Raw genomic sequence first — 15,245 nt, 5'->3', positions numbered from 1 at the left:
GGTATGTCTTATCTGTAGGACATACAAACATATCTTAATATTTGTATGTATATATATTTTAATATAGCAAGAATAAGGTAAGATTAACATCAAGTGTAAAGTAAAGCAAAAGTTATTAATCCATTGTGTTTTTTATTTATGCTATTTGTCAGCTTTTTGCATTTTATTTGCCTCTGTCCTATCACCAGAATAGTTTTAGATCACAAATATTCATAAAAGACCTTTTTTTTTTTTTTGATAGCAGGTTAGCTTTTTGTCAGTTTAGTTATACATGGGTATATGTGTATGAAGATGAAATGCTGAGTTTGGTAAAGAGTGAAAGCAATTTTGGGCCTGTTAAGATGAATACAATATTTCTGGTTGCATAAAAGGTTTTAAATAACCTGGTTTTATCAATCTTGCAAAGCAAGCATAAGACTGAGAAGGATGACCCAGCTCAAACACTTAATTCCCCCAGTGGCTGGGCTTCAGACTGGAGAAGAAACTGGCTTTTTTTTCTTTTTTTAAAACCTTAATTGTGCATGTATGTGGGGGGTGGGGGGGCTTTAAAGCAGTATTGTAATTATTGTAACCAGATCCTGTATTTTGGTTTTAAAACTAAAGAATAATAAAAAAATTAATACAGAAAACTCTGTAGATCAGGCCAAAGAGAGCTTAATTAAACTTTCCAGTTTCACTCCTGAGAAATATCAGTCAAAGGATAACTGTGAAAGAATGACTGTTTTTTTCTGTGCTCGCTACCTTCTAGACCCAGGAAGCAAGTTTTGCTGTTAACCTGAAAAGCTCCACAAGCATATCCAAACCCTGCCTCTGCTGTAGCCTATTGTGCTTGTGAATACATCATCTAGTAACTTTGAGTGATTTGGGCTAGCTCAGTCACTGCTTAGTGAGAAAGTAATTCCTTGACTAATACATTTGCACCAAGAACAGATCTGATAAAAAAAGTTCTTGAATTTTCATGTTCTTGTAGTGGGTTATTTTGCCTAAATAATGGTACTTTCATTTAAGACATGAAGAGTCATACTGGTGTTAACTCCTTAATGCTTGCCTTTTGAAGAGAATGACCGTTATAAAACTTATCAAGCATGACAAGATGACTTCTGCTGTGTTGCTTTTTAAAAACCTGTGAGAGTCAAAAATCCAGGTTCTAAAGCTACAAAGGCTTATAAAAAGCTGGCAAAGGACCTTTTGAATACCTCACTCTATAACTTCTGATTAATTTAAGATCTATTACTCTAGTTAAAAGTATTTGATCATATTAAGACCAACTCTTACAATATAAACTGAATATAAAATTTCTCAGTCTTTACATCCTTGTAGCAATAATGTTGCACCTGTGCATCTGGAGTGCCATAGAGAATTGAAAGGATAGATGGGCCATATACCTATCATATCTAATACAAGGCTATAAATGCCCTTAAGGAGGCTGCTAAGTTTTAAGAGCTGCGGAGTAGAAAGTGGAGCGTACTCTGGGACAAACATGGTAAAGTATACTTTGTTAGCAAAGTATATTTACTTAAAAGGGTTAGGTAGAGCACAAGCTGTCCTGTATCAAAGCTAAAGCAAACAGAGGGGTCTGGATTATGGACTATGAAGTAAATACCAGTATTCAGAGAGAGAGAGAGAGTGTCCATTCTTGCCCTCTAACTCCAGCAATATACCTGATTCCACTACTTTGTGTACTAGCAGCCAATATGCTTTTCCAAAACTCTTTATGCCCTCCTGTTTAACACTCACAGGAGGGTAGTTGTGCTGACCAGAACAGTGCTTTATGCTGGTGTTTTGGTAAACAAAGCCTTGGACTGGGAAACTGTAGCAATTGCATAATGTTTTTCTCAAAATGAGTTGTGTAGTATGCAGTATCTGTTAGTATTATGTAGTATGCTGTATCTTTTCTCTTTTTTCTCCCCTCCAAATGATAGATAAGTTACCCTAAGAAAGAGCAACTTTGTATCTGTTTGATTGTGTCTGCATAAGGGCTTGGTCCTGTATTTTGGTCTTAAAACTAAAGAATAAAAAAATCCCCATATTAATACAGAAAACTGTAGATCAGGCCAAAGAGAGCCTAATTAAACTTTCCAGATTCATTCCTGAGAAGTATCATTCACAGGATAACTGTGGAAAAAAAGAATGACTTTGTAGTTTTTCTGTGCTTGCTATCTTCTAGACCTTTTGTAACCCAGGAAGCAAGTTTGGCTGGAGGCAGATGGAGGAAATAACTTCTCATGAAGTGCCATTAGATGCTTTCCTGATGGTAAAAGCTATGTAAGAGTTTTGAACTGGGTAAAGTTCATCAGGAACCTCATGGACACTGAGTTGCATCCTGTAATTACTCTTTGGTTACAAATTTGGGAGATATTCTCAGCACTTAGGTGTGACAGGTCTTCTGACTTTGCATAGCACACCATGCACAGACCATATATCAGGAATGTTGCAATAACGCCCAGCTGGGAATGTCCCTCTTAACACAGATTTTGCCAGAAGACAGTGTTTCTGGTTACAGCCTCTTTCCTGCTCTGAGATCAGAGCTTCCAGTGAAACAGAGCAGGAAAGCTGAAGTATCATGCTAGTGTAACTAGACTGTTTTGGGAACCACTCAGGTCTAGAAGGCGTTTTCTTGCTTTTGTGCTTGGCAGACTTAAAGACACCAGGGAACTTGACTGCTAAGCTCTGCGTACCTGAGCTAGCCAACTTCCAAATTTGTCATCATCATGAGTTGAATTCTGCGTAGTCACTGGAATGTCTCTGCACTGCTGAAATCCAGAGATATGGATCTGGAGAGTTTAGTAGTCTGGACACACATGGGACAAGCTAATTTTCCCCTGGAAACTGCCAGTGTTTGGGAATTGCAGTGCTGGCATACCTGAGTTATTGCATGTGTCAGCTCAGCACAGCTGGGCTTAGGCGCTCTGATTCGGCACTATCCATGCTACAGTCTGGGTGGTGTTTTGCAGAGCTCCACAGTGCTCCTTGTATGCAAATTTCCTCAGTTTCTCATTCTTGGTAATGAAGAATAATCATTACCAAGAATATTATAGGTATTCAACTCATTTTTATAGATTTAAACATCAAGTTCAGTGTTAAATGTAGCTATGCTCAAGTGACAAGCATTTCCTTTCCAGGGTGGAGTTCCCAAATAATTTTGGTTAGTGACTGTCTTGCATTAGTTTTTGGCCTAGAGGTAACAAAGGCATGTAAGCAGTGTGCAGTTGTGGACTCATGAATCTTGAAGACAGCTGAAGGCTTGAAAGGTATTGCTAGACATTAACCCTTTGGCTTTTGTGGACAAAGAATACTGTACACTGTATTTCTTTCCCTCAAGCTGTATGTATGCAACACTACCATCTCCTGCTATATCAGACTCTGCTTCCTCTTTTCTGCCTATACTTTCAGAAAGCAGAGTATCTGATTGGCCAGCATGATCTGTGGGGTGTTCTTTTGTTTTGGGGGGTGGTTTTTTTGAAATATCTGCTGTGAAACTTTAAATGTTTGGGTTTTTTCCTTTGTGAGCTTGGACAGAAAAGTTTTATTCTTGGAGGAGGAGGAAAGGGATTTGCTGACATTCCTTTGGTTTAGTTTTCATCTACCTGTTTCACAGATGACCTAACTACTGATGAAAACTAGTAAGCATGTGTGCATGCCTTGCCTAAAGTATACTGATAGCGTGATCTAATAACAATCAAGAAGCACAATCATTTCCTCATGCAGAATTTGAACATTACAGTTGAAGGTTTGGGGGTTTTTTGCTTGTTTTTTCTCAACTTTATATGCCTTAATTGAATGAACTATGTTTTATTAGGGCATCTGGAGAGAAATCTAAGTGTTGACACAAATGGCTGAATGCCATGTCACAAACATATTTTGAAACAGTATATGTTCGTGGTATAGAGACTTAAGTTTTCTTTATCCTTTTTTACTGCCATGCTGGTATCTTTACTGAAAACTTGCACTTGAAAGTATTTGCTATGTTAAGTTTGTTCTGCAGAAGTAAGTAGCAGTGTGGGGCGTTTTTTTTGTTTTATTGTTTTTTTTTTTTTCTTACCCTCCATCACCCTCTAAATAAGGTGGTGGTTGTCTAGAATTCTTTGGTCTTATGTTGGCTGCGACCATATATGCACACTCCCACACAAACACTCACTCATTCATCTATATTCTGCTTGTTTTCTCATAACTCTTTCAGTGCTGAGCTTTCATTTAGACTGATGTACCTTTTTTCTTTAAAGCACAGGTGCGTATTTGTGAAGAAAACAGATTAATTTCTCTGTCTGTCTTAGTAGCTTGCTGTATAATCTGTACCAACATAGATTTCTGATGTCTCTCCTATTGCTGTGTGAGTTGCTAATGAACTTGGTCTCACTGACCAAGATCAACAGTACAAGTAAGTGAAATGAAATCACTTTATTGTTTTCCTGGAGCTACCATTTACTAAGGATAAAGAAGTAAGGACTCTATCTGTTTAGACAAAAAAGTGCAATTGATATGACTGTAATGAAGTCATAACTCACCAAAAGTTCCGAAACTGGAAAATCAGGCTTAACTGGTGAACATGAGGTGAACTGCCAATTTTATAAGAAGGTGTACTTCATCTCATGACTTTCTTCCTCAAAACACAAGAACGCTTTTATCAGTAGTGAATTAGGCATTGCAGACAGTCAGGTTTAAGTATAATATAAACCTTGGCTATTTATTTCTGCTGTTCTACATAATACTGTTTTGGTAGCTATCAGAATAGAAACATGTGGTGAGTGTTTAACCACTGCAGGAAATCTTATCCAGTTCCATATTTATCTGTGGTAAAGATTTATGCCTAGGATATCTGCCTACTGATTTTATTCTGTTTATTATGCTATTTTGCGCTCTTACTTTTGATAGAAAAAGTGATCTTAAGCCTTGGCTGAGATTTTGATTTCAAGTCTATGCAGATTCTTTTATTAAGATAACGAATGTGATATTCTAGGTCTTATTTGTTAAGCCTGAAAGGAAGCCAAAAATGCTTGAAGGAAAATATCGAATTAACCACTTTCCTACATTATCTGTTTGAGACAATAAAGAGAAATGACAGAAACAACTGTTAGTGTATTGTGCTCACTTCTGTTATGCTCTGTAGAGTCAAATAAGATTGCCTTAACAGACTGGGAGAAGGAATTCTGGTTTTGCAGCCTTATGGCATCAAGCTTTATGGTATGTATGGGTAGGAGAGAGGAGGTAAAATGATGTGAAGGAATGATTCAAGTAATTGCTGGTGATGGACTGGCTCTCTGCCTGTGTGTCAAAAGAACATGAGCCAGCAAGTAAACACTTTATCTTATAAGCAGTTGTATTCTCAGTCATTATCTCTTACTCTTATTTAGGGCTTTTTGACCCTGGGTTGGATGGTTGTTCTATAAACAGCACTATTCCAAATAAGTTTATTTTGCTACTTCTAATGTCTAAAACTTATCAATGAATCTTCCTTGAATTTTCCTTGAAATATTTAAGTCTATTTTGAAAGGTTTATTTTTTTGTGCTAGAATTGAGTTCCTCAAGAAAATTTTAGTACATCTGTTTTTTTACATAGATGTACTGAAAAAAAAAACTATAATAGTTCTTATTTTAGCTTGAGCTTCCCTCAAGCACAAATGGCTACTTGTAGCTGGAATTGGCTAGGAAACATTTATCTTTTTCTGTATTTGAAAGCTGAGACCATAAGAATGTTCTATGTTCCATTCTTGTAGTTCTGCTGTTTCATTAGAACAAGATAAGCATGCTATAATTGCTACTCCAAACCATTGTCTGACCTCTATTTTAAAAGAACTGTCTTGTTAGGAGTAAAATGTAATGTTGACTATGCAGCTGTAAGAAACAATGATCACTTACCTTGTAATTGTACACTGTAACCTGAAACAGTACAGCACAAAGTCCAAACTTCAAGATTAGAACCCTGTACAGAATAAGAAAGTGTTAGGAAATGCTTCCTGGCTGGGCTTATGTTAGCAATGTTGGAAACAGCCCAGTATGTGTGACCTGTATTGCCAGCACAGTTGCATCCAGTTATCTAAATCTCCCAACAAGCAAGTCTGAAAGTGGTTATGAAAAGTATTTTCCACATCCTTCTTCCCCTTTCCTGATAAAAGCAGTTCCCTTTGAAGTCAATGTAGACTTAATAAAACATGCATCTGAAAGCAGAAGCTGGCCTGTCAACTAAAGCTTGAATTGCCTTTGAGCACATTTCTTCCAATGAGGTGATCTTTGACTTCCGTGGTGTCATGATGAAAGTCTGACGCTATTGGGCTAGGACAAGAGCAAGATATTCAGAGTAAGTCAATCTTGACCAAAGGAACTGGATAGTAAACTGACTGTGGTTTCCAATAATCAGGCTATCATGAACGAATGGTTACAAATAAAGAGCTTCAGACTTTCTTTTGTAACTTCTGAAATTCATAAGTACTTAAATTCTTCATGAGAATCTGCTGCAAATTCAGGAAAAGTTCAATGGAAGATTTAACTATATACCTTTAATGACAAATCAAGAGCTTTTAAAGTAGTTGTAGTGGAGTGGCAACTTGAGTGGAAATGAAAAAGAACCTTTGTGTCAGAAACGTCTAGAACAGTTCAAGGAGTAGTTTCAAATGCCTCTTTTGAAGTGGTCACCTGAACAGAGCATCCTGAGTGGATATAATGACACCACATGAGCAAAACTGGCTGTGTCTAAGTGAAAAAGAGGCACTGAAAACAAATTCTCTTTGAATGATCTGTTTTTATTACTTTGAGATTCCTAATATTGTAAACAAATTGTACTGAACTCCCACCTTGAACATGTAACAATTTAAATCTGAAATACTTCCAACTCTCATGTTGTTGCAATAAACACTTTTAACTGCATGCTTGCTAGAAAAACAGGACGGTAACAAATATCAAATTTCATTCTACACTTTTTCCCAAGTCTGAGAAATATATCAAGTGGAAGGAGAAGTTTGTATGAGGAAGAGACTTGAGCAGGAGTTGTAAGAGAAAATGGTATGAGGCATGGGTATGGAAGAAGGATGAGTTAGGGTTAGTGAAGGATAGAGGACAAGAATGTGCTAATGCTCAGTCAAAAATGTAAGCAGCGCTTTGAAGAGACACTGAAAAATTAAGTAGAGGCTGGCAATGTGCAAGCGGAATGACTTGTTTTGACTTGCAAATGTGTGTTTTAAGTGTGGAGAGAGTTATTGCAAAGAAAACTCAGTGCCATCATTCTACCAGAAGCCACAGGTGGCTAATAACAGATCTGCTTTTCTCTGCTCTCTCTGCCTACCAGTGAACTGTCTCTCCTCACACTTGCGTGTGATTTTGAATCTAAAAGGTGCTGCTGAGAAGAAACAACAGGGAATTGCTCATTTGGATGGAGGACTTCTTATGGACATTCGCAAGTCTGACACTGGTCTACTGAGTCTGTATTTAGACTAGTCAGAAGTAGGAAAAAGGAGGACATAAATATTTTACCTTTTATGAAAAACTTGCTACAAGACAGATTAAAGGTCTGTTCACTCTTGCTTTTCTCTCAAAATGCAACAGTTTGCATCCAAACAGGAAGCATGCCCCATCAAGTGGGAATCCCACATATAAAAATTATTCATTGACAGGTTGGAAAGCAAGTATGCTCTTATTTGCAGAATTGAAAAGTTTCTGGTATGGGTTTCGGTAGTTATGCAGTTATAACTGAAGAAGAAAGCTTACATTGCTAATGAGAGCAATGCAATGATGAGAGCTGTCACTCATTCTGTTCCAGAACAAGATGAGAAATCTCTCAGTTTTGGTGTGTTATGACTAAGAGTCGGAGTCATGGAATTGACACAGTCTCCTGGGGCAAGGTGGCGTTACCCCATAATAAGCCAATTTTCCTGCACTAGTACTGTTTTGTTACTACTTCATTTTTATGCTTGCTTAATTTAGCACATTTAGTGCTATAATCAGGGAGACATTATAGCATACATTCTGTTGCCTAATTTTTATTCTTAGATGAGAGCTAACTCCTTATGAAACCAGGGATCTACTTTATTCATGTTGTGTTTCTACAGCTCAAATTCAATAAGGTTGTTGTTATGTTACTTAAAATCTGCAAGTGGTAAATATATTTGTTTAAATGCTTATTACAGATCAAAACCAAACAGCCTAAAAATGCATTTAGTTCAAATTAGGACTCTCTGCTTTTGAGGAAAGGCTGGTTGGGTCAAGGCTTCACACATATATCTGTAAGTGAGAGTCCTGCCCCATCTTCTTTCTCCTTTATTCACTATTCCTTTTCCTTCACTAGAAGAACTTATGCTTCTGGAATACATATTCCGCAAAAGCACCTGCATGGGAGCTGTGTGGTCACTTTGAGGGCTATTTCAAAAAAGTCTTCACAAAACTTTCTTGTGTGGTATTCCATATGTTTTAATAGGCAAAAACAGACCTGCTTCAATTTCACCTAAAAGGAAAGCTACCAGATCCTGAAGGGTTGTTCATAACTGCAGTATTTATTTAAGAAAGCTTTCCAAATGAGTATAAAGCCAATAGTTTTGCCAATTACTGATGTAATGTAATGAATCCCATGTAAAGCCTCTACAATAATTTGAACAGAGTTATCTCTTCGCATCTTATTTACCCTTTTCCTGTGAAAGAAAAGAAAGAACAGAAGAGGAGCAAAGGCACCTTGTCCTTCCTCCTCTTAAATCATCTGTGAAGAGAGGGCCAGTTTTGTCCTTTTGCTGGCAGAAGACTGCCAAATTGAGCTATGCAGTTCATGGAATCACAGTGTTACTTGGCTTGGACTGAGAGCTCCTGAGCTACCTTCCAACTTCCTGTTCAAAGGAGGGACAGCTGTGAGCTCGGACTCAGTTACTCAGGACTCTGTCACATTGGGTTTTGAAAAAGGATGGAGACTGCATAACTTCTCTGGGCAACCTGTTCCAATGCTCGACAGTCTTCGTGTTTGTTTTTTTTGTTGTTGTTGTTTTTTTTTAAATCCTTGAGTCAGAACCTCCCCTGTTTCAATTCATGACCACTGTCTCTTGCCCTCCTGCTGCGTACCTCTGTTAAAGAGCCTTACTCAGTCATTCAGTAACCACCTTGTAGATACTGCAAGGCTGCCAGCAGGTCCCCCTCCAACCCCAGTACTGTTTCCTCTCCAATCTGAAAGGTCCAGTTCCCTCAGGCTCCCCTAATAGGGTGATTGCTCCAGCCCCCTGACCATCCTGGTGGCCTGACACTGCAACAATATTGGTTGCTAGACATGGGCCTTCTCTCTAAGTGGGCCTGTTGGAAAAAATTCCAATTTTGTCTGTGACAAGACTTAATCTTTCCTTACTTGAAGTTGTGTTTCCATAAGATATTAGGTCTGCATTAAATTCTGGGTTTATCTTAAATTCTAAGGTACCTTGTTTGTAAAGTTTTTGGGGGAGGGGTTGGAGGGGAGGGCCTGTAACAGGAGTATTAATTGGCATGGACACTCTTTATGGCTCAGGTTTGAGGAGTGCTCAATGAGGGTAGGTTTGTACTGTCTATCCTAAGAATGGTCTAGAATCTACTGGAAAATAAAGCACAACTTGGATTGGAATTTAATTCACTAGCACAGCTTTTCTGTGTGTAGCACTGAAAAGACAATGGTACTCTGAAAAATAGCAACTAAAGATAAATCTAAGGCTTTATTCTAAATGCTTTTGAGCTCTGATAAAGATTGGCCTCATGTCAGACTTTTTGGTTCAAGAAAGCAAGTACTCATGTTTGATAAAGCCAATGTTTTGATTTGTTAGCTCAGGTAAGTTGTGTTGTGTTGTAAGCAGAAATGGGTATTTTGTATAGCTGAAATCATTGTAGGACTTCACTAGCAGCTACTGGAAAACTCTGGGTAACAATAGTTTTAGCTATTATTTTCATATCAGAAACAACCTGAAAATAAGCAGTTAGTAATAAAACAGTAAGCTTGACACTGGATTGGAATTTTTTTGGTGTTGGTTTGATTGTCAAGTTCTAATATTTATGTAGTAACTGCACTTGAACTTGTGATTTAGTTTTTCTCCTTTCCTCTTGATATTTTTTGCTAATTGCTTTTTTTTAAAACCCCTCATGTCCAAATGATTCTCTTCCCTATTGTATTTCTTCCAACTTACAAAATGTCTTTTTTTGGAGGGGGGGGAGGGGACCTGAACAAATAGGGTGCTACAAAATACTAAACTTTATAAGTGTCCTTATTTCTTCTCAGCTTCCTGCAGGTTTGTGGGCCCAAGGCTGCTGTATCCTGACTGTAGCCTATCTCCCCCAGTGCCTGGGGATAAAGCTTTACCAGCTAGGTGCAAGGAGGAAACAGCACTGCCGAAAGCAGTCACCTTCCTCCCACAGCTAGCTTTCTGCTTACGTGATCTGGCCTTCGGTTGAAAACATAACAAAAACGCTGTCCAGAGAAGCCCTCAATCTACCTCAGCTATTTAATAATATGACGTTTTAACGTCATGGAACTTCGGCTTATTTTCTTTAATCCTTCAGTTTATGCTTACTTGACGCGGCCCTCACAGCAGTATGCCTGCAAGCGCGCACGCCGCGCGGCAACCGTTAGCGGAGGGTGGAGCCCCCCCTCCCCCCCGGCTCCGCACGGCTGGGGGGGCCGCCGCGCCGCCGGGGGGCGCTGTTGCCTAGGCGGGCCGGCGCTGCGGCCTCCCAGTAGGGAGGGGCGGGCCGGGGCCGACATCCGAGCAGCGCCTCTATGGTGCGGGCAGGCGCTGTGCGGGCAGGCGCTGCCCCGGCAGGCGGCGCTCTAGCCGCCTCCGCCGCTCTCGGCTCCTCTCGGAGCTGCGCTGCGAGGAGCCCCCGTGTGTCCGCCATATTGGCGTCCGCGCCGCAGCTGCTGCGTGTTGTTCCTCCATCTCCTCCCGGCGCGGCCGAGCGGAGCCGAGCGGGGGAGGGGACGTCGGCGCCGCCGGGCGGGAAGCGGGGCGAGGAGGCCGCGCGCTGCCGGGGGGCACGGAAACGAGCGGGGCCCGCGTCCCTCCGCGCCCGCCCCCTGCGCCACCCGCCATGGCGAGCAGGCCTGGCGGCCCCTGAGGAAGACGCACACACAGACCGCGACTAGCCCCCTCCCGTGCGCGGCCCGGCCCGGCCCGGCGCAGCCGCCATCAGCGGAGAGCAGCCGCCCGGCTCCCGCCTCCGCCGCGACATGGAGGCCGTGAAAGCCTTTAATAGCGAGGTGCGTAACCCCCTCCCCTCTGCTGCCCCTCGAGGTCGGGGAGCGGGCGGGGCCCTAGGGCCCCGGCGCCCTCCCTGCCCCCTCCCGCTGCGCCCGCCTCGCCCGCGGAGGGGGCGGCAACCGCGGGCTGCCCCGCCGCCGCCGCGGCCTGGCGGGGCAGGGCCGCCGGGCAGCGGCAGAGAGCGGCCTCCTCCGCGGGAGAGGTGGCGGGTGGGGGCAGCGCTCCCCGCAGGCAGTCCCGGGCCCCGGGGGTTTCTGCCCCGCGTCGAGCGGGAGCGGGTTGTTGTCACAGGCCCTGGGAGATGTGATGGGGGGAGCGGCGGGGATTTTTGCCGCCGCTCTTCCGCTGCGAGGCTGCGGGGGGACTGAAAGAAGAATAGATCTGGCGGCGGGATGAGGGGAGAGGAAGGGAGCGGGAGGAGGATGAAGTGGCAGAGGCCTTTTTCCTGTGCCTGGTTTGCGGTGAGGTTGGCGATGCCCAGCCAACTTCATGCAGCGGGCTCGAGGAGGTTGTGCTAGGCGATAGGGGAATTTTCTGGTTTCGCAGGCATGGGACTTGGTCTCTTTTCCGAATAGCTCATCTTTTCTGCCACCCTCTTTCTCCTCTCTTGTTAAACGAAAGCCTGCAACCCGCAATGCATGCTTTAACGCCTCATGAAGCTATTTTTTAATCCGGGGATGGGAACATAAAGGCCTGGAGACTCATTTTAGTGATTGAAAATAGTGTATTTATTGTGGTCAGGATAAAAGCAAACATTCTATACTTGTTACATAGAATTTATGTGCTGCACCAAAATGCTCACTTGAGAATGGTATAGAAAACCTGTAAACGTGCACTAACAAGCTCAGATATTGATACAGAACTTGGTTTCTTCTTCATGCCAATAGTTTATGCTACTTTTATTGTAAGATAGTTCTTTCATAACTGTTTTGTTCCTCAGTATTGTAAGAATTTTTTATCACTTATCTTTGAAAGTTAATGCGAAAACAAGGAAAATAAATTCATTTCTGTATAAGAAGTCGTATGTCATAAGAAAACTAGATTTATATTACAGATCTGAAGTATCAGCTCTGGTTACAATGTTTACTTTTCCAGACCGCTTACATATTAGAGATCCCAGATAGCCCTCTCTTTGCCCTGAGTATGGAAATGGCATGGTTTTAATCACTTAAGTAGTACAATGCTGTTTTGTTTTTTTAAATAATGCTAATTTGATTTGTAGTAGAATGATGTGCTAATCATGCTGTTTCTACAAGCCAAAATAAGATAGGTTTTTTTAAATGGGCAGATACTGTCTGATAACATAGCTTGAACAGCTATAACTGATGTACGAGTGGTCTATGCAATTCCAGGTATTGCATGTTATCGAACTTTTAAGTAGAGGAAATCATACTGTGGCCACTGGAAGAAAAATAAACACTAGAAACTGTTTTTGCTCTATTTTATTTTTTAATTAACTTAGGTGCCATATTTTTAAGAGTATGGACAAAGGAGAGCCTGATCACAAGAATAAAAGAGCATAAGCAGTTCAGAATCTTTTTCTCATGTACACCTACTTGTGCGAGCGAAAGTCTTCAGTTCCATATTGAAAAAAAAAACCTTATGGCTGACTTTCTGAGCACTCGGGTATAGGGACTGTCAAAATAATTAACTCTAAAGATTTAAGCTGACAGCTGTACCGAAAAAGTAGAGCTTTTGAATCATGGCTTGAATCTTCGAAATGCATGAAAAAGAGTAGACTTTGGGTTGTAGGAAAAGCAAATATGGAAGATCACGCTATGATATTTTAACCAGCTCTTTTCCTCTGGCATGAATAGACATTATCTACAAATAGACTTATCTTTATGAATTCTCTTTCTGTTTTGTTTTGACCTGTGTCTCTGTATTTGAATGCTAGTCTACACTGATTTTAAAGATGCTATAACCCAGACCCTCATCCTGGAAGTAAATGCTGCAAATCTTGCTACGTTTTGGGAATCCTGAATATAATTGCTAGCCAGTCTAACACCTCTGTACCCAGTGCAGAACTTGGCTTCAAACTGACTTGTCATGGCTGTCTCTAACTTAACTGACCTATACATACATTGCGTTTTAGAACTGTGAAATGATTAATAAACATTTAAAATAGCTGAACTGTATGAGTCCATAGATTGTACTCAGTACTATACCTGCATACTTATGATTAACTTAACAAAATATTTGTATTCCACTTTTAAAATTCCTTATTCTTTTTTATGTTGTTTTAAGGTCATGTTAAACTCCAGAAATGAAGTTCGAGTTTTGTTCTAGAGAATTTTGTCTTAAAATAGATGCAAATTAAATTTAGCAGCTGATGGGCTAGGCTAAATTTGTAGAAAAACTTTTACTGTGCTTTCTCTTATACAGTTTGGATTCAGTTAGTAATTTTACAACAGTTTACATAACTTACTGGCGAAATCCAGATGACAAGTTTAGAAACAACATTCCAGATACATTTAAACACTTAAGTCTGCTGATTGGGAACTTCTGGGTTTTTTTTGTTTTCAAGGGAGGAATTGTGTTTGGGTCCTGCAATGAAACTAAAATAAAGGCAGCTGCCCATCTGTGTAGCATGGCTTACTTCAAATGTATGTGTAAGCTGAGCAAGATCCTGTCCTATAGCTATCCTATATGACAGTCATCATTGAAGCAATTAATATGGATTTGTCATTAATTTCATTAGAAAGAAATATTTCAAGTATGGTAGCCTTTTTCTTTGAACTCTGACTACTGGAAATAATGCCTGTTATTGTGAGAAGTTGTTCCATAACTAGTAATGCTACTTGTCATTGTCAGTGTTGTACCTAATTGTATATAGAGAATTAGCCCTGAAATTTTTGATTCTAGGAAGGATGAACTCAGACACGAAAAATCATGCTCACAGATAAAACATGCTTAGTATTGTTGTTGTGTAGTAGTTATTATTTTACTATTTGATTAAAAATGCTTAACAGTTGAACAGAAAAATGCAGTATTATATAGGTGATTTAATATACTTTTTAGTTAATTGCCAAGGTTTCGTACTGCACAGTTGTCATCTGCTATGGTTGACATTACACATGCTATCTGTCGCAGAATCGTTTTACTTCAGGTCTCACTTCAAGCTCTGAAATTTTACTGAAAAGCACAACATCAAACTCAAGAACAGATCTTGATGGAACAAAACATTTTAGGATGTTCTTTATACATTCTATAAAATGTATTTTGTTAAAAAGGAATTGAAATAGACCAGAGGCAAGCATACATGCTGACACAGTTTCAGCACTCAGATGATAATGGTTTAATTGCAAATTTACGTATATAATTAAAATGCAGTATTTGTTATAGAGTTGGTTCAGTAATAAAGAGTTGCTGTTGGCTTGACATCTAGCCATTCTAAAATTGGTCTCAGGTACTGTGCCTGAAAATGAAAAATTGTTTTGTATGCTATACTCCCCAAAGTTTTCCTGCAGTACTTCTGCTTTTTGCAGTGGTAACTTTGTGTTTCCAAATTATTTTTCACTTTATTATGTGAAGAATGTATACAGACAAGCATGAAAGGAGACCAACAGACTCTTCAACTCTGAAAGCACGTGTGTTTTTTTTCTCTGGATTTATTTTGTTTTGCATCTGTAGAATAAATGTGAATAGGATTAGAATTCAGTTTAGGGAAAATGGAGATAACAGACTGGTGTTAAATACAATATAAACTGGGTATTTGAGGTAATTTTTTGTTAGTCATGTTATCTGCATCTTTAAGTATTGAATAACAGGAATCTTGAAATGTATTTAAGTTGATTTAAGTTTAAAGAACAAAGTCAGCTTAGATGGTTATTTCTTTCAAAACTCTCCAATAGTAATACATTGATCTAGTTGAATTAAACACAGTATTTCTGTGCATTTAATATTAGTTATTCAGTCACATACGGGCACGTCTACTGACTTCTTTAAGCCTTGCTGTCTGTGATGATACCCTTACTGTATTTTTGCATGCTATTTAGGGTTAGGGTTAGGTTAGGGTTAGGGTTAGGTTAGGGTTAGGGTTAGGGTTAGGGTTAGGGTTAG

General features: G+C 40.0%; 1 protein-coding gene across 3 annotated transcripts in view; it reads left to right on the top strand.

The window, feature by feature from the left end:
• The first annotated feature begins 10,784 nt into the window (after positions 1-10,784).
• Positions 10,785-15,245, top strand: part of SCAF8 (SR-related CTD associated factor 8) — a 99,854-nt gene continuing 95,393 nt past the window's right edge. For all 3 annotated transcript variants that reach the window (XM_026079227.1, XM_026079228.1, XM_026079226.1), the window contains exon 1: positions 10,785-11,182. In XM_026079227.1, the coding sequence (XP_025935012.1) occupies positions 11,153-11,182 (30 nt within the window). In that variant the 5' untranslated portion in view covers positions 10,785-11,152. The remainder of the gene's footprint in view (positions 11,183-15,245) is intronic.

The sequence above is a fragment of the Apteryx rowi genome, unplaced genomic scaffold (assembly GCF_003343035.1).
Source record: "Apteryx rowi isolate R43461 unplaced genomic scaffold, aptRow1 scaffold_495, whole genome shotgun sequence".
NCBI lineage: Eukaryota > Metazoa > Chordata > Aves > Apterygiformes > Apterygidae > Apteryx > Apteryx rowi.
Note: the sequence above shows the minus strand (reverse complement) of the source record. Positions and strands in the feature narration are given on the sequence as shown.